Below are 21,891 nucleotides of genomic sequence, written 5' to 3'. Positions count from 1 at the left end.
GAGAGTGATGGGGTGCTGTCCCAGATGACCTGGCCTCCACAGTCACCGGACCTGAACCCAATCCAGATGGTTTAGGGGTGAGCTGGACCACAGACTGAAGGCAAAAGGGCCAACAAGTGCTAAACATCTCTCAGGGAACTCCTTCAAGACTGTTGGAAGACCATTTCAGGTGACTACCTCTTGAAGCTCATCAAGAGAATGCCAAGAGTGTGCAAAGCTGTTATCAAAGAAAAAGGTGGCTACTTTGAAGAACCTAGAATATGACATTTTCAGTTGTTTCACACTTTTTTTGTTATGTATATAATTCCATATATAATTCCACATGTGTTTATTCATAGTTTTGATGCCTTCAGTGTGAATCTACAATGTTCATAATCATGAAAATAAAGAAAACTCATAAGAAGGTGTGTCCAAACTTTTGGTCTGTACTATATATATATATATATATATATATATATATATATATATATATATATATATATATATATATATATATTGTGTCCTTACTGAAAAAAAGTATTAATTTATTTAAAAAAATTTATTTAAAAAAAAAACAAAAATCTAACTGACACAAATCATTTGAATCATTGTGTGTATATGGCGGCACAATTTAGCTGAGCATTGCCATCACTGCTAACTCACCACAGTAAGTCTAGACAGACAAGTGAATCTATGATTATTTACTGTTTATTAATCTTACGTTGTTTCCATCTAACTTCAGGTTTTGAGCAGACTGTGAAATGTCCCCTTGAGTGTGCTGTGCATCTCTTTATTGACTCCCTGTTGGACAAAGACAAGCAGATTATTGCCTACAAGTGCAGCGACAACACAGCTTTCGATAAAGGCTACTGTCTGGACTGCCGAAAGAACCTCTGTAACACTTTTGATTATGACATCAAGAAAGTCTGCACCGGCACAAGCAAGAGACTGTTTCTGTCAGGACTCGGGTATGATCTGTCCTTTTTTCTTCCTTTTTCTTACTTCGTTCGTTTTTATATTTATTTTTTCGTTTCTACTCATTTTTCTACACTTGTTTCATTTTCTTTACTTTCTTTTCTTTCTCTCTGATTTTTTATATTTTTCTGGTTTTTCTTCCCTTCGCCCTAGCGCCAGCTGATCTCGCTTTGCAATCTAGGCTGCGGCTTGTCTGATGCACCTGTTCCCCCTCTATCTCATTACTCACCTGTTCCCGTTATCTCATTACTCACCCTATTTATTCTGCTTGGTTTTCACCCTTCCTTGTCAGTGTGTTCTGTGACCCTTTGGCTTCGGTTCTGTCCTGTTCTGGTCAGTTTGCTGGTTGGTTTGTCTGCCCAGTTAGTGTAACCTGTGTTTTGCCCTCAGAGGATTTCGGACCGCTCTTCTGGTTATAGATCTGGACTGTTTTTGATTCTGATACTGCCCGCCGTTCTCAGCCCTGTCTGCACCTCGCTTGACCCTTTGTCTGCCCGACTATTCTCCTGCCTGCCGTTGTTGGATTTGTTGCTCCCTCTCTCCTGGCGTTCGCGGAGGCTGAGCGCTCGACCTGCCCGCTGAGCAGCGTGAAGTCAAGACTTTTTCTCTCCTCCTTGAGGGGTTTTTGTTTTATTGTTTTGTTTTTGACGTTAAGTCGTCCTCTGAAATAAAACTCTGTTCTCCAGCCTCATTCCGCTCTTGGGTCCTCATCTGTCCTGACAGTTTCTCAAAACCCGTTCACACATGCCATATAAATGAGAGAAACAGTTATAACAAGTCAAAAAAGTGCAAAGCAGTCAATTCCTACTCTTATGTAAAAAATAAATAAATAAATGCATACAAACATATAAAGGGAAATACTATTTAATTTTAAAAAGAAAACCTACAAAAATGTTTTAAATGTTTTCAAGAATCTTTAGACATTTTATTGGCAAGCAAAAAAGATATTGTTTCTGATTAAGAATACATTTTTTGTGTTTAATTAATTCCTCTGATTACTTGTATTTGATTGTTTTTGCAAAAATATAATCTGTTCTAATCTACCATCACTTTGCTTCCCATTAGTGTTTCACTATCAAATCAGGATCCAGTTCATCAGACAAACTGATAAGATGGAGTCCACCTTCACAGTCTCTCTAACCTGGTCACTGGGTGAAAGTGAACATTTACCCATAACGCTGTGAGTATGCACTTTATATTGATATCAGAAGCTGAATCTGAAGAGAACATCATCACCTTAATGAGCTTTGTAATGACTTTCTCATCATCATCCATATCATATTATGGAAACATTTGAGGTCTCTGCCATTTAAAAAGCTTTTTGCTCTTAATCATCATCTGCTACAACCAAAGTAAAGCCTATAAAGCATCCGTTTGGTAGTGTATAATTACAAGAACATAAAAAAGTAAATACATTTAAAAAATAAAGTACTTAAGTATTAATCTTAAATTAATGTGACAGTAGCAGAAGCTTGATTTCAACAGTAAGTCAAATATTCCTTAATGAAAGACTGCTTGATAACATTTGGGAAAAAGAACATCAAAAGCTCAAAGTAAAATACTCCGCTTCAAGGGGAAACCACTCAATTTAGTCATCATAGCACACAGAGAGCTCTCATCAGAGGAACTCATTTCACATGAATAATAGGAATCTAAAAACTGAATGAGGTAAACTTGAACAATCATGATGATGATGATAATGAGCTTCACCTGGGAGGGAAGCCCCATGTGGGCCAACTTGTGGAGTACGGTTAAGACCATGATACCTTGGGCCAAAAGTAGCAGAAGACCACAGCTCACTGTGGGGAAGATCACAGTGAAAGCAGGAGAGACCCAGAAGAAGCCATTGTGAGAGAACACATAACAGTTTTCCATCACAGATGATGGAAGTGTTAAAAGCAGATCACTACAGATTCATATGGAAACAACTGCACACTCACAAAGAAATAAAAGGTAAAGGAGATGCAGACTAAAAATTAAGAGCCTGGATACAGCATTTCATGATCTAACTGATCTTGATTTCCTCAGTAAAACAGCTTTTAATCAAATGGACAAGATGAATAAATAAAAATAAAAAATAAATGGGGAAAGCAGGCATGATAATATGTATGTAGACAAGACCATATCTCAACTACTGTTAGGTAGAGAAATACAGAAATAAACAAAGAATGAATTTTTAGAGCAGACACCAAAAAGGTTCAAACATTGTCAAGTTTCCATTTCTTGTTAAGTTATTATAGCGACCTCTAGTGGACATTGCAGGACATGGATAGGCTTTTTTGAAAAGTGGTAAAAAAAAAAAATCATTACTAACTAGGCTGAAGCTCATTAACAGTCTTTTTTCTTGTCAGAACTACGTTTTGCCCACAAACAGATGACGGCATGTATATTGAGCCGCCACAGGAGAAGGTGTTTGTGCACTGTGAAAAGAAAAGCAAGAAGAAGCAGCAGAAGCAGAGGATGATGAAGCACAGCTAACATTTTGGGATACGCATGTAACCGTGCTTCCCTGAGAAGGAGCGAGATGCTGTGTCCTAATGCGAACACTATGGGGAATGCCGACAGCAGGACTGGTGTCTGAAGCACTTCCGAAACAACTCCAATCCAATTGATCCACATCAAAATTTGGGGAACCCAGCCAATCATCCAGAAAAAAAAACTAAATCAGGAGGGACAAACATGGTGGATGAGAGGTTTAGATGAAGAGGATTGAGTTACTAATAATTGTGGCATAGCGTGGGGTTTCAGTCAGGACTTGAGTAAGCAACAGTAAACTACATTACATCTCACACAGTAGGCTAGATTAGGGTGGTTTAAATGCAGAGTAAATTTCCCTACATGTATCAGTAAAAGTAATCCGCCAGGACACAGGTCATTATTCACATTAATGTGACTACAAAATGACGATGCATCCACAGCAGGAAAACTGTACAAATGCTGGAAGTCTACACACCACAGTATTATCAACGCACGTACACCTCCATAACAACGTGCATGACAAAATACTCATCAAAAAATAGTCACCTGTGTCTGTGTGTACTCAAAGTCTGTGCATCTGCCATGCCATGTACCTTTATGTTACTTGAATTAAAATGTAAACATGGCCAACAAAATATCTTGTGCTCCGTGCTAGCTGTTAGCCACACATAGTTGCAATCTTTGAAATGGCACACAAAAGCTTTGCTGGCCTTTGTTAGCGAATCCATTTTCGGTGAAATAGGTCTTCATTTCTCAGTTATTTCTCTTTTGTCTGCAAAAGAGCGCCTTGAAAAAGACATTTTTAGTAGATTGGCAACAAGATCTGGTGAAGGGGCCAGTGACTGTGGCTGTCATTTTCTTTTTGTTGTATTTCACTTTCATACCTTTATTATTCCTGTTTGACACTGGAGGCATCACTGGGCACATCGCTAGACCCAGAGGAACGTCATTGAACTTCAAAATGTGACTTTCAACAAAAGGGAAGCACTATCTGTGACTTTTTAATGTAGGATATCCCAGTTCGACCTCAACGAAATCACAGACAATTTTGTGGACCTTACACAAATGAAAATGATACCTAAATAATCAAAAGAAACATTTTCCACACAATTTCCTTTTATAGGGCCAGCAGAGAAGGCCTTGCTTGGCCCTGACAGCCCATAATCAATATTTAACCTTGTAAAAAATATTTAATGTTATCTGTCTTATATTAAATCTGCAACATCAATGTAAACTTTTATAAATATCCATTTGTTCGTTAACTTTTAAATTCATCATTATGCATAAAATATGGACAGACCCCACGTCTCACAGATCAATGTGCTACATCTTTTCACTCTGATATGGTAGGAAGTTAGATGAAATTAAAAGTGGAAGATGTTAACTGTGACAAGATGATTGACAGGCCAGTTTCAGTGACAGGGTGCATGAAATGCACAAAGCATGCGACAAAGCATCTGTTAAAGGTGCAACTGTATGACGTTATAGTTTGTTCCAAAGCTTGCCTACTCTTCTACTACACTCAAATGTGTGTACTTTTTCTTCACCAAAAAGTCTTTACTTTAAGGGCATAGTATAAGTAGTAACATTGGGATGCACCTCAAGTTAAGAACACAGCTATCCTCAGAAGGCTAGGTTACAGTGAGCCAAAACAGAATGCTGCATGGGTCCAGTCGAAGAACGAACTGATTTGACGTCATTTCGAACAAAATCCGGCCAAAACGGAGTTCATTTTGTGAGTTTGAAACTGCTTGCCAAAGCAAAGTTTCTGGAAAAAATTGTTGCAGCTGCAAAACACCGTCATACTACCATTGGTCCATGATGATTACATCACTAGAGGTGTGCGCTGAGGCTCAGAATTCTTTCATAAGGAACTCTTCTCTGGGTTACTTTCGTCTGTAAAGTCCTTGGAGGTGATATGTTTGGGCAGTGGAGAGACGATTTTTATAGAAGCAAATTAAGTTTTGCTTTTGATGAAATGAAACACTGACACTGTTTTTCATATTTAATAAAAAGCAAACTCACCTCACACTCACAGTTGACTGCCATTAGGGATGGGTGACAACACTTTTTTTGTCTTTGATACGATATCGATACTTTTAAAAGCCAGTATCGTGAATATTGATACTGATATCGGTATAATAGGCTACTTCTAAATTATTAATATTAATATAATAATGAGTAAAATGAGTAATGATACCCACTTAACTTTTCATTTGAAATGCATTTTAACATTGAATACGCCTTAACTGCAACTTAATAGGTTATATTTTTGTTTACACATGGTAAAAAATATGTTTACAGTAGTTGTAACCATGGAAATCTACAATATAGTTGAACTACAGTCACTAGCAACTCACTCTCTGAACTTAACCTTAACCCTTATGTTCCAGGGTTAGTTCACTTCAGCAAGCCTTCAGATAGCGCACAACATTATAGAATATTACAATATGTAATATAGCCTATTATTATATATATATATATATATATATATATATATATATATATATATATATATATATAGATGATGTTAATGAGGAAGCGCTAATAATATAAACAGGCTAATAAATAAAAGTAATATATTATTCTAATACGATTATTTCTTTTATTGGTATATATAAGAGTTATCTGTATAAATTATAAAACACAATGACAAGGTAATGTTTAACTTATATTATTTTATTTATTTATTACATTTTATATTTTGTCACACATGGATCACATTTTCTATAATGTCTAAATTCTAAATCAAAGTACATGATTTAAATAATTAGCATAAAACAAACATTTTCAAGGATTAAAGATTAAATGGAAAAAAATAAAAATGATTGCACAGCCATCAGTTAGGTGGCGATATGCACTAAGCATGTAAACAACTAATGAACAAAAGAAAAAAAAAAGAAACAGCTTTGCCCGCTTTTTCTTAATGTCCATTTCTATAGTGACTCGTCGATTCATCGCTCTGTTGAGAATGTCTCGAGTCTTTACCAGGAACATTCCCTGAGTTGAATGAACTTACTCCCGGACGCGTTTTTGGAACCACATACCTCGAGTAAGCAAGGTTTGGGGTTTAATCAACCGAGAGTTCAGGTTTTAGTTCAAGGTAAGTTAACCCTGCTTTCTGGAATACACTCCAGATGTGCAGGAAAATATTTATATCCTAGTAATTCACTAACATAGGTTATACGTCCAATTCAATACAATCTGTACACATTTTTGGATAAATAAAATCACTGTTATATATATATATATAAAACTTTCGACATTTAAAATGTAAATATTTTCGATATATCTATACTTCAGGATTGATACGTCCATCCCTAACTGCCACTGGGACTTATGGGACGTGGATACTATAGATTTCCTGTAGCCTGCCTAATGCTTCCTACCTTTATTTTTTCAAAAAAAAAAAAAAAAAAAGAAGTATGGCCAAGTGAATAAGGATTTTGTTATTAAAGATGGTTTTTGTATATCAGATATCATACCCTGAAACGTCAGCAAACAGCACTTGAGCACTGTTAAGATCTACCATCTTTATCTCTGAAATAGTTTATGAATCCTAATCTCCCAAAACTGTCTGAATATTGTCACATTAAGACAATTTGTTAAAATTATGAGACAAAGTAAAAGCTCATCCTTCAAGTAAACATCTGTGCATTTGTGTTCTGTGTAGACCAGACGGTAATGAAATGTTTATGTATGTGGTGTGTACTTGTCACCAATGTGTTTTTAATTGTCTGAATATCTCTCATGAAATGACAAAGGGAAGTAACATCACGTACATGAATCCTTATTTATTTAGGCGCCCTTAGTGATATGTTACATGACCACTTTGCAGTCATGTATTCAGTTTGAATAGTTATTGGGTTAAAATCCTGACCTCACACATGGCAAGACTTGTGACTGGACCATTCTCAAGTCATATTTCTACGGCACTACAATATAGATGCTTTCTTTAAATTAGAACACATCCCAAAAAATATTTAGCCATATTAATTTTTAACTCAATGCTATTTTTTGCTCAGGGGAAAATTTATAACCAGACAATCCCTGGATTATGTAAAAAGTAGAAGATACATCACTTACTGTGATGGCTTGTTGAATACTTCATCAGTGGTGCTCCTGAAATACACTGTAACAATATATATATATATATATATATATATATATATATATATATATATATATATATATATATATATATATATATATATATATATATATTACTTCCATTAGTGTAGATTTGTAGAACATACAGGCAATTAATACAATTTAATCCAACACATGGACATTTCTTACCAAAAAGTGAAAGGAGCTTTTAATCAAGGCTATTTTATTAATGCATTTTAAGTATTTAAAAAAATTACAAGTTATCGCACAATACTTTTACAAAGTATTTAGTAAAAATTTTCAAAATTGAGCGCAAAGAGAGAAAAAAAAGCACAAATAAAGCAAAACAGCAGACATTACATTCAAACAGTAGTACTGGACATTTTCTCCATCTTATTTTTCATATTTTATCCACGCACCATGCTTACATATCAGTGCACATTATTTATACACTTAAAGCAAGACGAGCAAAAAATTTTTTTTATTTTTTTTTAAAACCTACGCCAAATCCCCGTACAAATTCAACCAACCCATTTACCTCAAAATAACACAGAAAATATTTATTATTTGAAGCCAATTGCAGTCAGGGCAGTTAAGTCAAGCTCTCTAAAAACCTCTTTCCTATTAAGATTTACAGAGACACACAAATGAGGTGATGATTTAGATCAAAAGGAGGACTTATAGTCGGGAATACTCATCTTCTAGGAATAAGCAAATCATCCATGTTTTAAATGCACATCCTTAAAAGATGCAAGGTTGCTTGAGAAGACAGACTTTAGAAACATTGGACTCTCAGTCACACTACCAGGATCCCGTTCAACAAATGTAGAAAGATGACAAAATATTCCTGGTCTGGTAAAATACACAAAAGAACAATGCATGAACAAGCAATGCATTTTAATGCATGAATAACCCTCTGCCTTTGTTGAGAAACACACATAAGATAATCAAAAGCACATTTATAGAAAAAAAATGGAAGGATTTATTTAAAAAAAGATGTTACAGATACACTAAAAAGCAACACAAGGCATATGTTTTGATTAAATAGGCTGCTAGTCTGGATATTTTCTTTTTTATCTATTGAAAGATGTAATGACCGAAAACTGCTAAGAAAAATGTCTTTGTGTAAACATTGATTGGTGTTTAAAAATCACTAAAGGATCTAAAGATTGCTTCTATCTTTTCTGATGTGCTTATTTTCTCAAGTCTGTCTCCTGTGGGACCAGATTTACTGAATAAAGTCACAGTGACTCTCAGCAGATCAGGATTCTTATAAGAGTGATGTTTTTTTAACCATCATCTCTCTCATTAACTCCCTTGCTAACATGGAATGAAGAACTGAAGCTATTTAGTGGTTATCAATGGCGGTGTGGCTTTCAGCAAACGCCTTTCACAAATAGAAGCTCTCTGTGCTGTTATTAACTATTATATCCTGAGTGTCACTTAAACATCCTTAATTATCATTATCAAACAGAATAAAAAAAATGGTATGACTGAAAAAGATCCGACGTATTTTGTGATCTCTGTACAATTGCACGCAGAAGACAATGAGAAAGCTTCAGAAATAAAAGCTTTTTTTAATCCTTTTGATTGCATCTTAATTACATATTGGAAAATGAGTCTCTTTAAGGAGTTCTCTCAGGCATTTTTGATTGGTAAAATATCTGTGACATCCTATCATGCTCATCTCCACAGGAGGGTGGCAATCCAAAAAAAAAAAAAAAAAAATTATATATATATATATATACAGTGGGGCACCAAGTTTGGGCACCCCTTGCAGAATCTGTGAAAATATGAGTAATTTATTTAAAAATATAGTAAAAAATAAGAGAGATCATACTAAATGCATGCTATTTTTTTATTTAGTACTGTCCTGAGTAAGATATTGTGCATAAAAGATATTAACATTCATTCCACAAGTCAAAAAAATTTTGAAATTATTAAAATAACCCTACTCAAAAGTTTGGGAACCCTTGGTTCTTAGTACTGTATGTGGTCACCTGATAATCCATGACTGTCTTTCTGTTTTGTGATGGTTGAGCATGAGTCCCTTGCTTGTTCTGAACAGTTAAACTGAGCAGCGTTCTTCAGAAAAATCTTTAAAGTCCTGCAGATTCTTCAGTTTTCCAGCATCTTTGCATATTTGAACCCTTTCCAGCAGTGACTTCATGATTTTGAGATACACCCTATCACACTGAGGACATTTGAGGGACTCAAACTATTTAAACACAACTATTTAAAAAGATTCAAACATTCACTGATGCTCCAGAAGGAAACAAGATGCATTAAGAGCTGGGGGGTGAAAACTTTTGAACATGATGAAGATGGACAAATTTTTCTTATTTTGTTGAAATATAATTTTTTTTTCATTTAGTTCTGCCCTTCGTAAGCAACAGAAGATACTTGTATGTTTCCCGGTACACAAATTAAGTACAATTTACCTTGATCTTCAAATTCCAAAAGTTTTCACCCCCCAGCTCTTAATGCATCTTGTTTCCTTCTGGAGCATCAGTGAATGTTTGAATCTTTTTAAATAGTTGTGTTTAAATAGTTTGAGTCCCTCAAATGTCCTCAGTGTGATAGGGTGTATCTCAAAATCATGAAGTCACTGCTGGAAAGGGTTCAAATATGCAAAGATGCTGGAAAACTGAAGAATCTGCAGGACCTTAAAGATTTTTCTGAAGAACGCTGCTCAGTTTAACTGTTCAGAACAAACAAGGGACTCATGCACAACCATCACAAAACAGAAAGACAGTCGTGGATTATCAGGTGACCACACACAGTACTAAGAACCAAGGGTTCCCAAACATTTGAGTGGGGTTATTTTAATAATTTCAGCATTTTTTTTGTCTTGTGGAATAAATGTTAAAATATTTTATGTACAATATCTTACTCAGGACAGTACTAAATAAAATATAACATGCATTTAGTATGATCTCTCTTATTTTTTGAAAATTACTCATATTTTCACAGATTCTGCAAGGGGTGCCCAAACTTTTGATCCCCACTGTATATAAAGGCAAAAGAAGAAGAAAAAAACCTTGTGGAGAGAACAATGGTTTAATAACTTGTGAAAGAATTAGAAAAGCAAAAAAAAAAAGTACAATTCTGTCCTCTTCCTCAAGATTAGCTTCTGATTTTTTCTCTGAGCTATGTAACGAAAGCTTTGCTGGCGCCCAGAGCAGTGGTTTCTTACTCTTTAAAATGCTTATTTTCTTAAGTAGAGTCCTTTGAAGTCCTTTTATTTGCCAGTTTTTTTGTTTGTAGATGGGGCTTCATTGATTGATTCAGCGAACTCTTTGGAGTGAAGTGTTTCCCACTGTAGGCACTAGAAAAAAAAAAAGGCAATGAGCAGGGCTTCTCAGGGTCGCATCTGGCCCATCTGATAGTCCTCTCTCTGCTGGCGATGGCGCTGTGGCTGGGACTGTTCAGCGGCATTTCTTCTCTTCAGTGTGCCTAGACAATACATACAGGTAAGATTAATTACCTTAAGTGCAGGGGTTAAACTAGGTTTTTGGAGGTAAGGGAATTCTTAAAAATTAGTGACATGACCTTGCAGAATGTTGCCTCTACCTGAGTCTACCACTCTTTGTGCACAGTTTTGTTTGTACCCGGGACTAAAATTCTGGCTTAAGCCCAAAATATACTTTTTTTAATATGTACTCTAAGATATTTGTACAGTAGATGTGATGTAAATCTCATCATCAGCATAGTGCATGCCTTGTCCAAAAGGTGGCAATAACCTCTGCCCATTTTTCACAGCCAAGAAAGAAACAGATGAGATGGAACAAAAACAAACTGAAGATGACAACACCAATAGATTCTGGCACTGACGAGGGCTTATGTGAGGGGTTAAACAGAACCTACATCTCCAGCTTAAACAAATACAAAGACATTTTTATCATTCATAATGTCTTGAGAGAAATAGCACATAGTATGATAGTGGTCCTCTGGGATATATCTCTAGCTGTGGTTTGGTAGGGGGAAATACTGAACCACTTATGACTAGGAGGTGATCTAGACAGGGATCATCTGGGGTGAATTACCTGGCAGAGGTCTGGGTGGGGGTAATTTAGGGTTGCTGCTAGGTGTGTGCACACTGCAGATCTTGATAAACCCAGCCATTAGCATGATGAGAGCAATGCCCAGTAGAAGAACCACCCACCAATGCCCCTGAAACACAAATATTAAAATGAGATGAGCACTGCAAGCGATAAATCATATTGGTGAGTGAAATACCATTCTCATGTCTTTTACAATGATTAAAGCCACAAAAAATGCAGAGGAAAAGTAGTTAAGGATAACAAATGAGACACTTGCCACTATCCACTGTCCAATGCTTGTGTAAAGCTCAGGGTTGAAAATGGCCTTCTTAAGCCTTGCCAGAGGGCCATCAGCATCCACCAGCCTACACCTCATGAAGACATCGCAGTAACCTCTGAAATCATTACAAGGAGAGCCAGGCGGTAAGGTGATGACAGTATCGTTAAAGCGATGAGCCCATCTCTTTGAGCTAGTGCTGCTGCAAGTGTCAGGCTGACCTACAAAGACACAAAAAAAAGAAAGAATGGGATTGGTATGAGATTAATGTTCATTTTTTTATATATAAACATATTTAAAAAACATCATATATAATATACATTTTTGTGCATTTACCTTAGGGGAAACTTTTGAAAATGTTTTATGACAATTTAAAAAGGCTACATGCTGGAAATTTGTTTGGGTCTGGGCTGCATGTTTGAGAAAACGGTCAAAAACGGCGTGTGTTACTCACCCTTTGACATACAGCACACATGACACAGCTCTGTCTCATTTTTCCCCTCCTCAGTGACACAGGTGCAAGCCTCTAGATCCTCATACATCTGACAGATAGAGCCAGAGCAAACCTTAAAGTGAAAGAAATGATATTCTCAGACATGTCCTGAAACAAAGACAACTATTGCACATACATATGCACACATACAGTGAGAAATACTGGAAGTTGGGCCAACACGATTCTTGACATTAAGTCTTTTTATAGTCTTTTATTCAATTCTGAAGCAGAGAAAAGGTTTTATAGGCAGGGTAAAAAATGAGCACACAGGTCATGATGCAGCACCTACCCCATTAAGGCAGACTTGTCTTTTTCCGTTGCACAATGTAAGGTTTGCTTTAGGCGCTGAGGTGGGGCACTGGGCAGAGTTTCCACTGCACTTGCCTTGATAAGCACACTCAGAATCATTCCTGCACATCACACCGCTGTTCTCAAATACGCATTCTGACGAGCAGCATGGACCCTGACTAGGACTGTAAGAGGAAAAAGTACAAGAAGAAAAAATGAATGCTTTGTTGCACTTATTGAAAAAGGTTTAAAATTAATAACAGATTACTGCTAATAATACAGTATAAGTAATGCAACCATAACCTCTGATGTTATATAAAGCAAGTCCGAAGTTTATAGTAAAGGTGGGAAAAAAAAGATATTTCAAATAAACTACATTTTATGACACCAAAACTGTTGTCAGTCAAAGTAGACTGTTAGATGGCTGTATAATTCTAATGGCTATAAAAGGTTATAAGATTCTAATGAACTGATGTTACAATATTAAATTGTAATTACAATATTAAATTGTCAAATCAGATTTGTGACCCCGTCTATGAAACCCTGGCTAAAGATGCGTAATCTAGCTAATTCTGAGATTAATAGCATCAAAATTGTCATAGCCATGGAAAAAGATGAAAATATGTAATTTGCATTAAGTGCTGTAAATGAAAGATTATATCAAGGGATTCCAGATACAGTTCAAAGTTTTTATACAAGTTTTACAAGTTTACAAGTTACAAGTTTTTTTTGTTTGTTACTGAATATTCTGCTTATTTTAAGGACAGTTTATGTCTGTTACATGTCGAAATAATTCAGTCTTTGGATTCTGATCATAATGAATTGGGTTGATGAATTATCTGAAGCGAGTCTGCGTGAATGAGAAAAAAAAATATTAATAGTATAGTCTAGATAACATAATTTTTACATTTGATTATTACATATCTGTTTCTCTAATTTTTTTGTGTAGTGCCAGATTTAGGCTACTCCAAATGTCGCACAAAACCCAAAGACATGAATAAGATTATCTATTTAAATTTTATATATTCATTTATATATTAATGACATTTTCTACTGATAGTTAATTTTACTAATAAGTTATACAAATCATAGAGTTTACTTGGTAATTGTTGTTACACTCAAACTCTTGTGATTCCTCTCATAGCTTTCAATGTTTTATGCCTTTTGGACAAACGCTCCATAATAATTAGACCTGTTTTACAAAACTTTAAGAATTTTCCCATAAATGTGTCATATATCACTGACAATGGGAGAATCTCACCTTTAATGCTGTATATGGCACATATTCAGGATAATTATGTTTCAAATGTTCAAATCTGTTGCAGTTTTAAATAAGCTTTTCTTTACATTGAAATTTCTGAAATGAGCCAAATCTTTGACATGGTCTAACTCAATATTAAAGATATCAAGGTAATTTTTTTGCAGAATGTTCTTTAGATCATGCAGGATGATTTTATGTAAAAAAAAAACTGAATTAAAAAAAAAAGGGGGGGGGGGGCTTTAGTTGGGTTTTAACAGAGTGGGTCACATTTCTTTGTGAAATGTCAAATAATAAAACTAAATTAACATTTTAATGCAATCCTCAAATCAAATACACAAATAAAAGAAATATCTTATGATATCTCTCCAGCCTGGTCTGTGCTCTTTACACTTAAATTCATTCAAATTAGAGGCAACCACTGTATTCTAATCACAATACTAACTTAAATGCTACATACAGTATTGTTCAAAATAATAGCAGTACAATGTGACTAACCAGAATAATCAAGGTTTTTAGTATATTTTTTATTGCTACGTGGCAAACAAGTTACCAGTAGGTTCAGTAGATTGTCAGAAAACAAACAAGACCCAGCATTCATGATATGCACGCTCTTAAGGCTGTGCAATTGGGCAATTAGTTGAAAGGGGTGTGTTCAAAAAAATAACAGTGTCTACCTTTGACTGTACAAACTCAAAACTATTTTGTACAAACATTTTTTTTTTCTGGGATTTAGCAATCCTGTGAATCACTAAACTAATATTTAGTTGTATGACCACAGTTTTTTAAAACTGCTTGACATCTGTGTGGCATGGAGTCAACCAACTTGTGGCACCTCTCAGCTGTTATTCCACTCCATGATTCTTTAACAACATTCCACAATTCATTCACATTTCTTGGTTTTGCTTCAGAAACAGCATTTTTGATATCACCCCACAAGTTCTCAATTGGATTAAGGTCTGGAGATTGGGCTGGCCACTCCATAACATTAATTTTGTTGGTTTGGAACCAAGACTTTGCCCGTTTACTAGTGTGTTTTGGGTCATTGTCTTGTTGAAACAACCATTTCAAGGGCATGTCCTCTTCAGCATAGGGCAACATGACCTCTTCAAGTATTTTAACATATGCAAACTGATCCATGATCCCTGGTATGCGATAAATAGGCCCAACACCATAGTAGGAGAAACATGCCCATATCATGATGCTTGCACCTCCATGCTTCACTGTCTTCACTGTGTACTGTGGCTTGAATTCAGAGTTTGGGGGTCGTCTCACAAACTGCCTGTGGCCCTTGGACCCAAAAAGAACAATTTTACTCTCATCAGTCCACAAAATGTTCCTCCATTTCTCTTTAGGCCAGTTGATGTGTTCTTTGGCAAATTGTAACCTCTTCTGCACATGCCTTTTTTTTAACAGAGGGACTTTGCGGGGGATTCTTGAAAATAGATTAGCTTCACACAGACGTCTTCTAACTGTCACAGTACTTACAGGTAACTCCAGACTGTCTTTGATCATCCTGGAGGTGATCATTGGCTGAGCCTTTGCCAATCTGGTTATTCTTCTATCCATTTTGATGGTTGTCTTCCGTTTTCTTCCACGTCTCTCTGGTTTTGCTCTCCATTTTAAGGCATTTGAGATCATTTTAGCTGAACAGCCTATCATTTTTTGCACCTCTTTATAGGTTTTCCCCTCTCTAATCAACTTTTTAATCAAAGTACGCTGTTCTTCTGAACAATGTCTTGAACGACCCATTTTCCTCAGCTTTCAAATGCATGTTCAACAAGTGTTGGCTTCATCCTTAAATAGGGGCCACCTGATTCACACCTGTTTCTTCACAAAATTGATGACCTCAGTGATTGAATGCCACACTGCTATTTTTTTGAACACACCCCTTTCAACTAATTCAACTAATTGCCCAATTGCACAGCCTTAAGAGCGTGCATATCATGAATGCTGGGTCTCATTTGTTTTCTGAGAATCTACTGAACCTACTGGTAACTTGTTTGCCACGTAGCAATAAAAAAATATACGAAAAACCTTGATTATTCTGGTTAGTCACATTGTACTGCTATTATTTTGAACAAAACTGTACATGCAGCATGAGCAGTTTTTAATCTAAATTATATTGTATAATTTTGAGATTTGAAGCAAAAACAGAATAGTCTGACTTTAGTTTCATGTATCTGTACTACATAAAACATCTGCATGAAATCAAAATCAGGAGACGAGCTGAATGAGAATGCATATTTACTGTGACAAAGCAGCGTTGCGCTTATGAACACTGCTTTAATCTGCATTATACAGACACTAGATAAAAAGAAAATACCATCTAAACTAAACTTTCTAAAGACAGTCAGTTCCAGTATCAGAGATAGCCTACATTAATATAAACTCCTACCCCAACTGTATTGTGATTTGATTTGAATCTTCACATATTTGTATCGATTTTCAACCGGCTCACGGTGCATTGCTTCATTCCTAATGTAGTAATATCTTGAATTAGCTTTTTTTTTGTCATAAGTTAAGTTATTTTGTCATAAGTTTGTCATTTTGTGCATTTGTCTTTTTTAGAAATATTGTTATTTAGCTTTCTTTTTTTTTTTTACATTTCAGCTTAAACTTATTTATTTCAGTTAGTTACCAAGGCAACATTTCTACTTTTCATCCAATATTTCTATTTTATTTTACATAATTGTTTCAATTACAGATAATGTTTAGTTTATGTACAGTGGTTCCCAACCTTTTTCAACTCGCGGCCCACACAAGCAAACACATATGTTTGCGCGGCCCACTTCAAAAAAATTAACTGACCCCGCTATTGTTGGATTAATAACTTACTACTCAGAAGCTATATTTTAAACTATATTTATTGAATAAACTAGGGCTGTGCGAAAAAAAAAAAAAAAAACTATCGCGATTTTTTTGATCAATTTTGCAATTGTGCTTTTACAGTCATAAATGCATTCAGGATTAATTTGAAACATATTTCCAAAAGAAAACCAATCAGAGCTTTATCAAAAAGTTGTAACATCTCTAGAACAGACATAAGTGAAAATTATCACTATAGTGAAGATGTAAAAAAATGTATAGACTTGTGGCAAAAAAAAAAAAAAAAAAAAAAAAAATCCTGTATACAGGGACTTTTTTTCTTTTTTGCCATGCATTGTTCATAGAGCTCATTAATTGTAGCGGTGCCTCAGGTGTTTGCAGTGTGTATACAGTATGTGTATGCGGTCAGCAGTGAGAGCGCATAAATATAACGCGAAAGCACATTAAAATAATGCACGAGTGCGAATCTCTCTGTTCGCAGCAGATTTACTTTGCTCTGTCACAAAACCGGTCGTGCTTGCTCAGATACACGCTGCTTTACGAGGAGAGAGTGTGCACACTTAAAACGTGTCTCCTATCAAATAAACTGCATCCTGTTCACTAACAAATTCACTCTATGCTCATGTGTTAGACATGAATTATTTTCGCACGTTTTTATTTCTAGCCTTTTACCGCAGTGAGAACGCTCTGATCCGTCAACATTGGCTCAGAAAAAAGGCGCATCACAGACAGTGTGTGAACCTGGAGTTAGGCATATGCGCACGCTCAAATCGTGATTTTAGGACGTTTTCTTTTAATCGCACAGCCCTAGAATGGACTGGAAATGAACAGAAAATAATTGGCGGCCCACCTGCAATACCACCGCGGCCCACTAGGGGGCCGCGGACCACAGGTTGAAAACCACTGATGTAGTGTATTTATTTTCAGTTTATTAACAATAACAACATGGATTAAACAGACTGTTACAGATCTCTTTATGTACCTGCATACAGAGCCTTTCTTCAGTTTACACTTCAGTTCACCTGGCTCATCGGCATTATGGCAGCATTTGTCCTTGCACTGATCGCTATAGCCACAGTCACACTGTTCATTAGCCTCAACCAAACCATTACCACAAATGGGCTGTCCAGATTCTGGAAAAGAACAAAACAGTTTGAGAGAGAGAGAAGTCTGCCGCCTGATAAGGGCTGGTGGAATCAGTTTTTTGAGACTTTGATGAAACATTCCTACAGATCAGCGCAATGAGCTCATTACAATGACAGTTATTCCTGGAGCAATCTGGGGTTAAGTGCCTCATTCGAGGCCACCACTGCGATAGCTCACGGTTCGTTTCTGGTTACCACCCCGAGAGCCTTAAATGCTACTAAACACAAACATATGACATACAAAAATACATTTAAAAAAATTGCACATAATGTACTGGATTTTACCTATATTTTGAATTTAGAAATTCATTGCATATATATGTGTGTGTGTGTGTGTGTGTCTGTGTTTTTAAAATGGCACAGCTATTTAAAATCTGAAAGTACACAGTTAACATCAGTCAGTCAAGCTTTATAATATGATATCTGGATAATCAAGTATTATTTAATGATAGAACTTTAGTAATTATAAATAAACCTTGGTAACCATGTATAAATGCATATACATTTTAACTGAATTTAGGAATGATGGTGGTGCTTTGTTGATCATTCAGTGTTTCTGTAAAAAAAGAAAAATGGACTAACAATAATACTGATAAGATGATGATGATGATAATAATAATAATAATAATAATAATACGAATTCTACTAATAAGAACAGTAATGGATTCATGAATATTAATCAGGTTGTCTGCGTTCGATCAAACTGATTTGCTCAGGAGGTGAGAACCAGTCAATGAGCCGTTTGAGCATTAGTTCTGTCCACTACCAAGAACTCTGTTATTTTTTTCAGGAAAACAAGAAAATACAACAAACAGTAAAATACAACAAAGAATATCGTTGTATGTAAGACTCGCTCGGTCGCTCTCTCTCTCTCTCTTTCACACTTTGCACATGTGAGAGAAAGCGACAGCGAGTCGTGTGCCTTCACACTGTAGCTCATGGTACGTCAAACACAGGTGCACTGCATGTCCATTGAGAACTACTTTGTTCTTTATCAATCAAAGCTGGTCGCTGCGGTGCCGCACTTGCCATCTTTCTATTCACTTTTGCCGTTTAACCAGGGCTTGAAAACGAAAAAAAAATTCAATCGGTTCACTCCGAGCAGAATCGATATTTTTACGTTTCTGTTCTGCATTCCTCTGATATTATTACCGTTCTGAAACCGGTTCAGGTGGAAGAAAAAATGGTTATTATTTGCCTATAATTTGTCTAATAATAATAATAATAATAATAATAATAATAATAATAATAAAATAATAATAAAGTATAGTGTTTTCTTTACTCAAAAAAAAAAAAATAGAGATCTAACGCTCAGTCACAGCCAATACAGCATCATCTTCTCTAGATTTTGGCCGAATGTAAGATACTTAAAAAAAATCTATCAACACTTTAAGATTTTTAAAAATGTTTTATTTTTAAGATATTTAAAAATGTTTGCTGCATTGTATAAAAAATAAAAATAAAAATACACTTGTATAAGATTGCGTTTTGAGAGTGTAAAAAAAACCAAAAAACAAAAAAACAGCCCTTTTACTTCCGAAATAATGAAGGCTAAAATGTCTGTAACTAGTCTAAAGTAAAATGTTTCAAACATTATAAAAACAGTTATTAGTTTATCTCCAAAGCAAATCCTCTAAAGTTTTAGGCTATAAAAATGTCAATTCAAAAACAAATTAAAGGTGAAGCTGATGCCTACCTCTCTCATTCAGCAGGAATCCCAATATTTCCATGTTCCCGACATATCTTGATGCTAAAATGTTATTTATTATATAGCGTTTGTACTTTCAGTTATTATTATTTAAAATAATCTTGTCGGTAAACGGTTGTTGGTTAGGAAAAATAACAAAATTACCATCCCTAGTCAGTAACGTCACAGTGCAAAGAATATAGAATAATAGTTACTGTATAATAAGTAACGCTGTATTTGCGTCCGAAAGTCGCACTCCAAATTTCATTCTAAGTATTACTTTATACAGCAACTGAAAATTGTTCAGCTAACGGTAAATAAGAGAAGATCCGCTAGGCTATTTTCCCCTCACTCCACAACAAATCATTTCAATTAACAGTATTTAGAAAAGAACAGGAGTTAAAAATATAAGAAGCTATAGCGTATTAACGACAAACCAAAACTAATTAATTTATGCCAAAACGAAACTCAAACCAACGTTGGGTCTCATTCAACACAAAATCAAATGTTTCAGTATTCGCGATGTTTTGAATGCCAAATGATTATAAAAAATAGCCTTAGCCTGTTAACAGTGTTTATTATAGTTTGTAATGTTTGTAAACATTTTGTGTCTGCATTATGTCTATTTCGGAATGAATTAATGTTTTTTTTCTCTCTAAAAAAGTTTATATATATATATATAAACGTAGTGTATATTAACCATGCAGCAAACCTTTTTAAATATTTTGATAATTTACTGAAAAATTGAATAAATGACTTTTTAATCAGTTTAACTGATTCTTAATTGGTCAAAATTAGCTGATACAGTTTGCTGCATTCATGCACTCAGAAAACGGTGACTGTGAATGAATCAGCAGAGCTTGTACAAGCTTTTGTCATCGTTAAATCTTCTCAGACATTTCGAAATGTCAAAATTGGGTTGCGCATCTATCTGTGCATGATGATGTCCAATGCCATCGGCGAGCAGAGCTTCTCAAAGTTGGGAATAATCAGAAGAGAACCGCGGTCCTCAGTTGGGCAGGAAAGACTAAGCATGATGGTGCTCGAGTGTCGAATGGACATGCCCCAACGCCGAGAAAAAAAAGGGCCTCGTGATTGGTTGACAGCAAATTTTAAATATTAAATGGAAGGATAAAATAATGTTATTTACCGGTTAATGGCCATTTCAATTTTTCGATTATGTTTGGAAGTATAAAATTTTATTCCGTTTCTGTTTCTGGTTCTGTTCCTGTCGCTAATTTCCGATTTTCGTTTTCGTTCCTTGAACCTGTTCAGAGCCCTGCGTTTAAAGAGCGTGAATGAGAAGAGACAGGCATCGCGGTCACGTGTGGTATTTGTCAAAGCGCCTTTGAAGAGAAGTGAACGTGACAGCTCGGCTAGTATCGGTGTATCGATACTTAGAGAAATTAGTATTGATACCGTTCAGATATTATAAGTATATATATTTTTATTGATATCACTAAACCAGTATATATATATGTGTGTTTGTGTGTGTGTGTGTGTGTGTGTGTGTGTTTAAATTTGCATATATATATTTGTTAGGTTAAAATCTCACCAACAAAGCAGAGGGATCTTTTATTTTCCAGCACTTGGCTGATGTTGCGAATGCTGCATATGGAGAACTTGTTGTTGTTGAACTTGTCTCCTGATGTGGCTCTGGCATACATGATGTAGTTGCCTTTTTCTTTCTGGTCCTGAGTCTTAGACTCTCCCGGAGTGCATTCACTTCCTGAATCATGCTGGAAGACAGAGAAAGAAGACATACAGACACACTCAAAATATTTAATATCCCAGCAACTACTGCCCTGCAGCGTTTGCCTGAAGCTAAGAAAAGGCTGGAAACCTGGTCAGTACCAGAATTAATTTTTTTTTGGAGGTGTTACTAAGGCCAGAAGGGGGTGCTCTCCCTGCAATCTGTACAGGTAATGAACCATTACAATTATGGGGACTGGATACAAAATAATGATTTTTTTTTTTTTTTTTTAATAAGGTTCTGGTTCTCTGTGTCATTAAAAATCTCAGAATCCTTCTTGAAATGAGTAGGAGTGTCATCCTTCTCAATTTTCTCTGCTCAGGCAATTTTTTTCATTTTAATATTCCTCATGTACACAGACTAATATTATATTCATGTTGAAAAACCCATCAGTTCAGAATAAAGCTAGTTTGTTGTTCCTAAACTGGCTTAAGAAGTCTGGGCAAGTTAAGTTGATGTTCAGCTTGACCATACTGAGAGCAGATAGCAAAAATTAGACGTCAGGTTATTCTAAAAGACTAGATAGATTAATTTGTTCATAAAGCATTCAGCTGAGGTGTATATTGCCTACTGCTA

The 21,891-nt window shown here is 35.5% G+C and overlaps 1 protein-coding gene across 3 annotated transcripts in view; it reads right to left on the bottom strand.

Annotated features, from left to right (window-relative positions):
• Nucleotides 1–7,748: 7,748 nt before the first annotated feature.
• The window catches only part of LOC128016971 (disintegrin and metalloproteinase domain-containing protein 10), an 82,993-nt gene continuing 68,850 nt past the window's right edge, over nucleotides 7,749–21,891 (bottom strand). For 2 of the 3 annotated variants that reach the window (XM_052601986.1, XM_052601988.1), the window contains 7 exons: nucleotides 21,118–21,301; nucleotides 17,713–17,863; nucleotides 12,645–12,828; nucleotides 12,317–12,428; nucleotides 11,863–12,083; nucleotides 11,589–11,715; nucleotides 7,749–10,998 (listed from right to left, as the gene is read on the bottom strand). In XM_052601986.1, the coding sequence (XP_052457946.1) occupies nucleotides 10,904–10,998; nucleotides 11,589–11,715; nucleotides 11,863–12,083; nucleotides 12,317–12,428; nucleotides 12,645–12,828; nucleotides 17,713–17,863; nucleotides 21,118–21,301 (1,074 nt within the window). In that variant the 3' untranslated portion in view covers nucleotides 7,749–10,903. The remainder of the gene's footprint in view (nucleotides 10,999–11,588; nucleotides 11,716–11,862; nucleotides 12,084–12,316; nucleotides 12,429–12,644; nucleotides 12,829–17,712; nucleotides 17,864–21,117; nucleotides 21,302–21,891) is intronic. The other variant, XM_052601987.1, reaches the window with a different exon arrangement.

This window comes from Carassius gibelio, chromosome A7 (genome assembly GCF_023724105.1).
Source record: "Carassius gibelio isolate Cgi1373 ecotype wild population from Czech Republic chromosome A7, carGib1.2-hapl.c, whole genome shotgun sequence".
Lineage (NCBI taxonomy): Eukaryota > Metazoa > Chordata > Actinopteri > Cypriniformes > Cyprinidae > Carassius > Carassius gibelio.
Note: the sequence above shows the minus strand (reverse complement) of the source record. Positions and strands in the feature narration are given on the sequence as shown.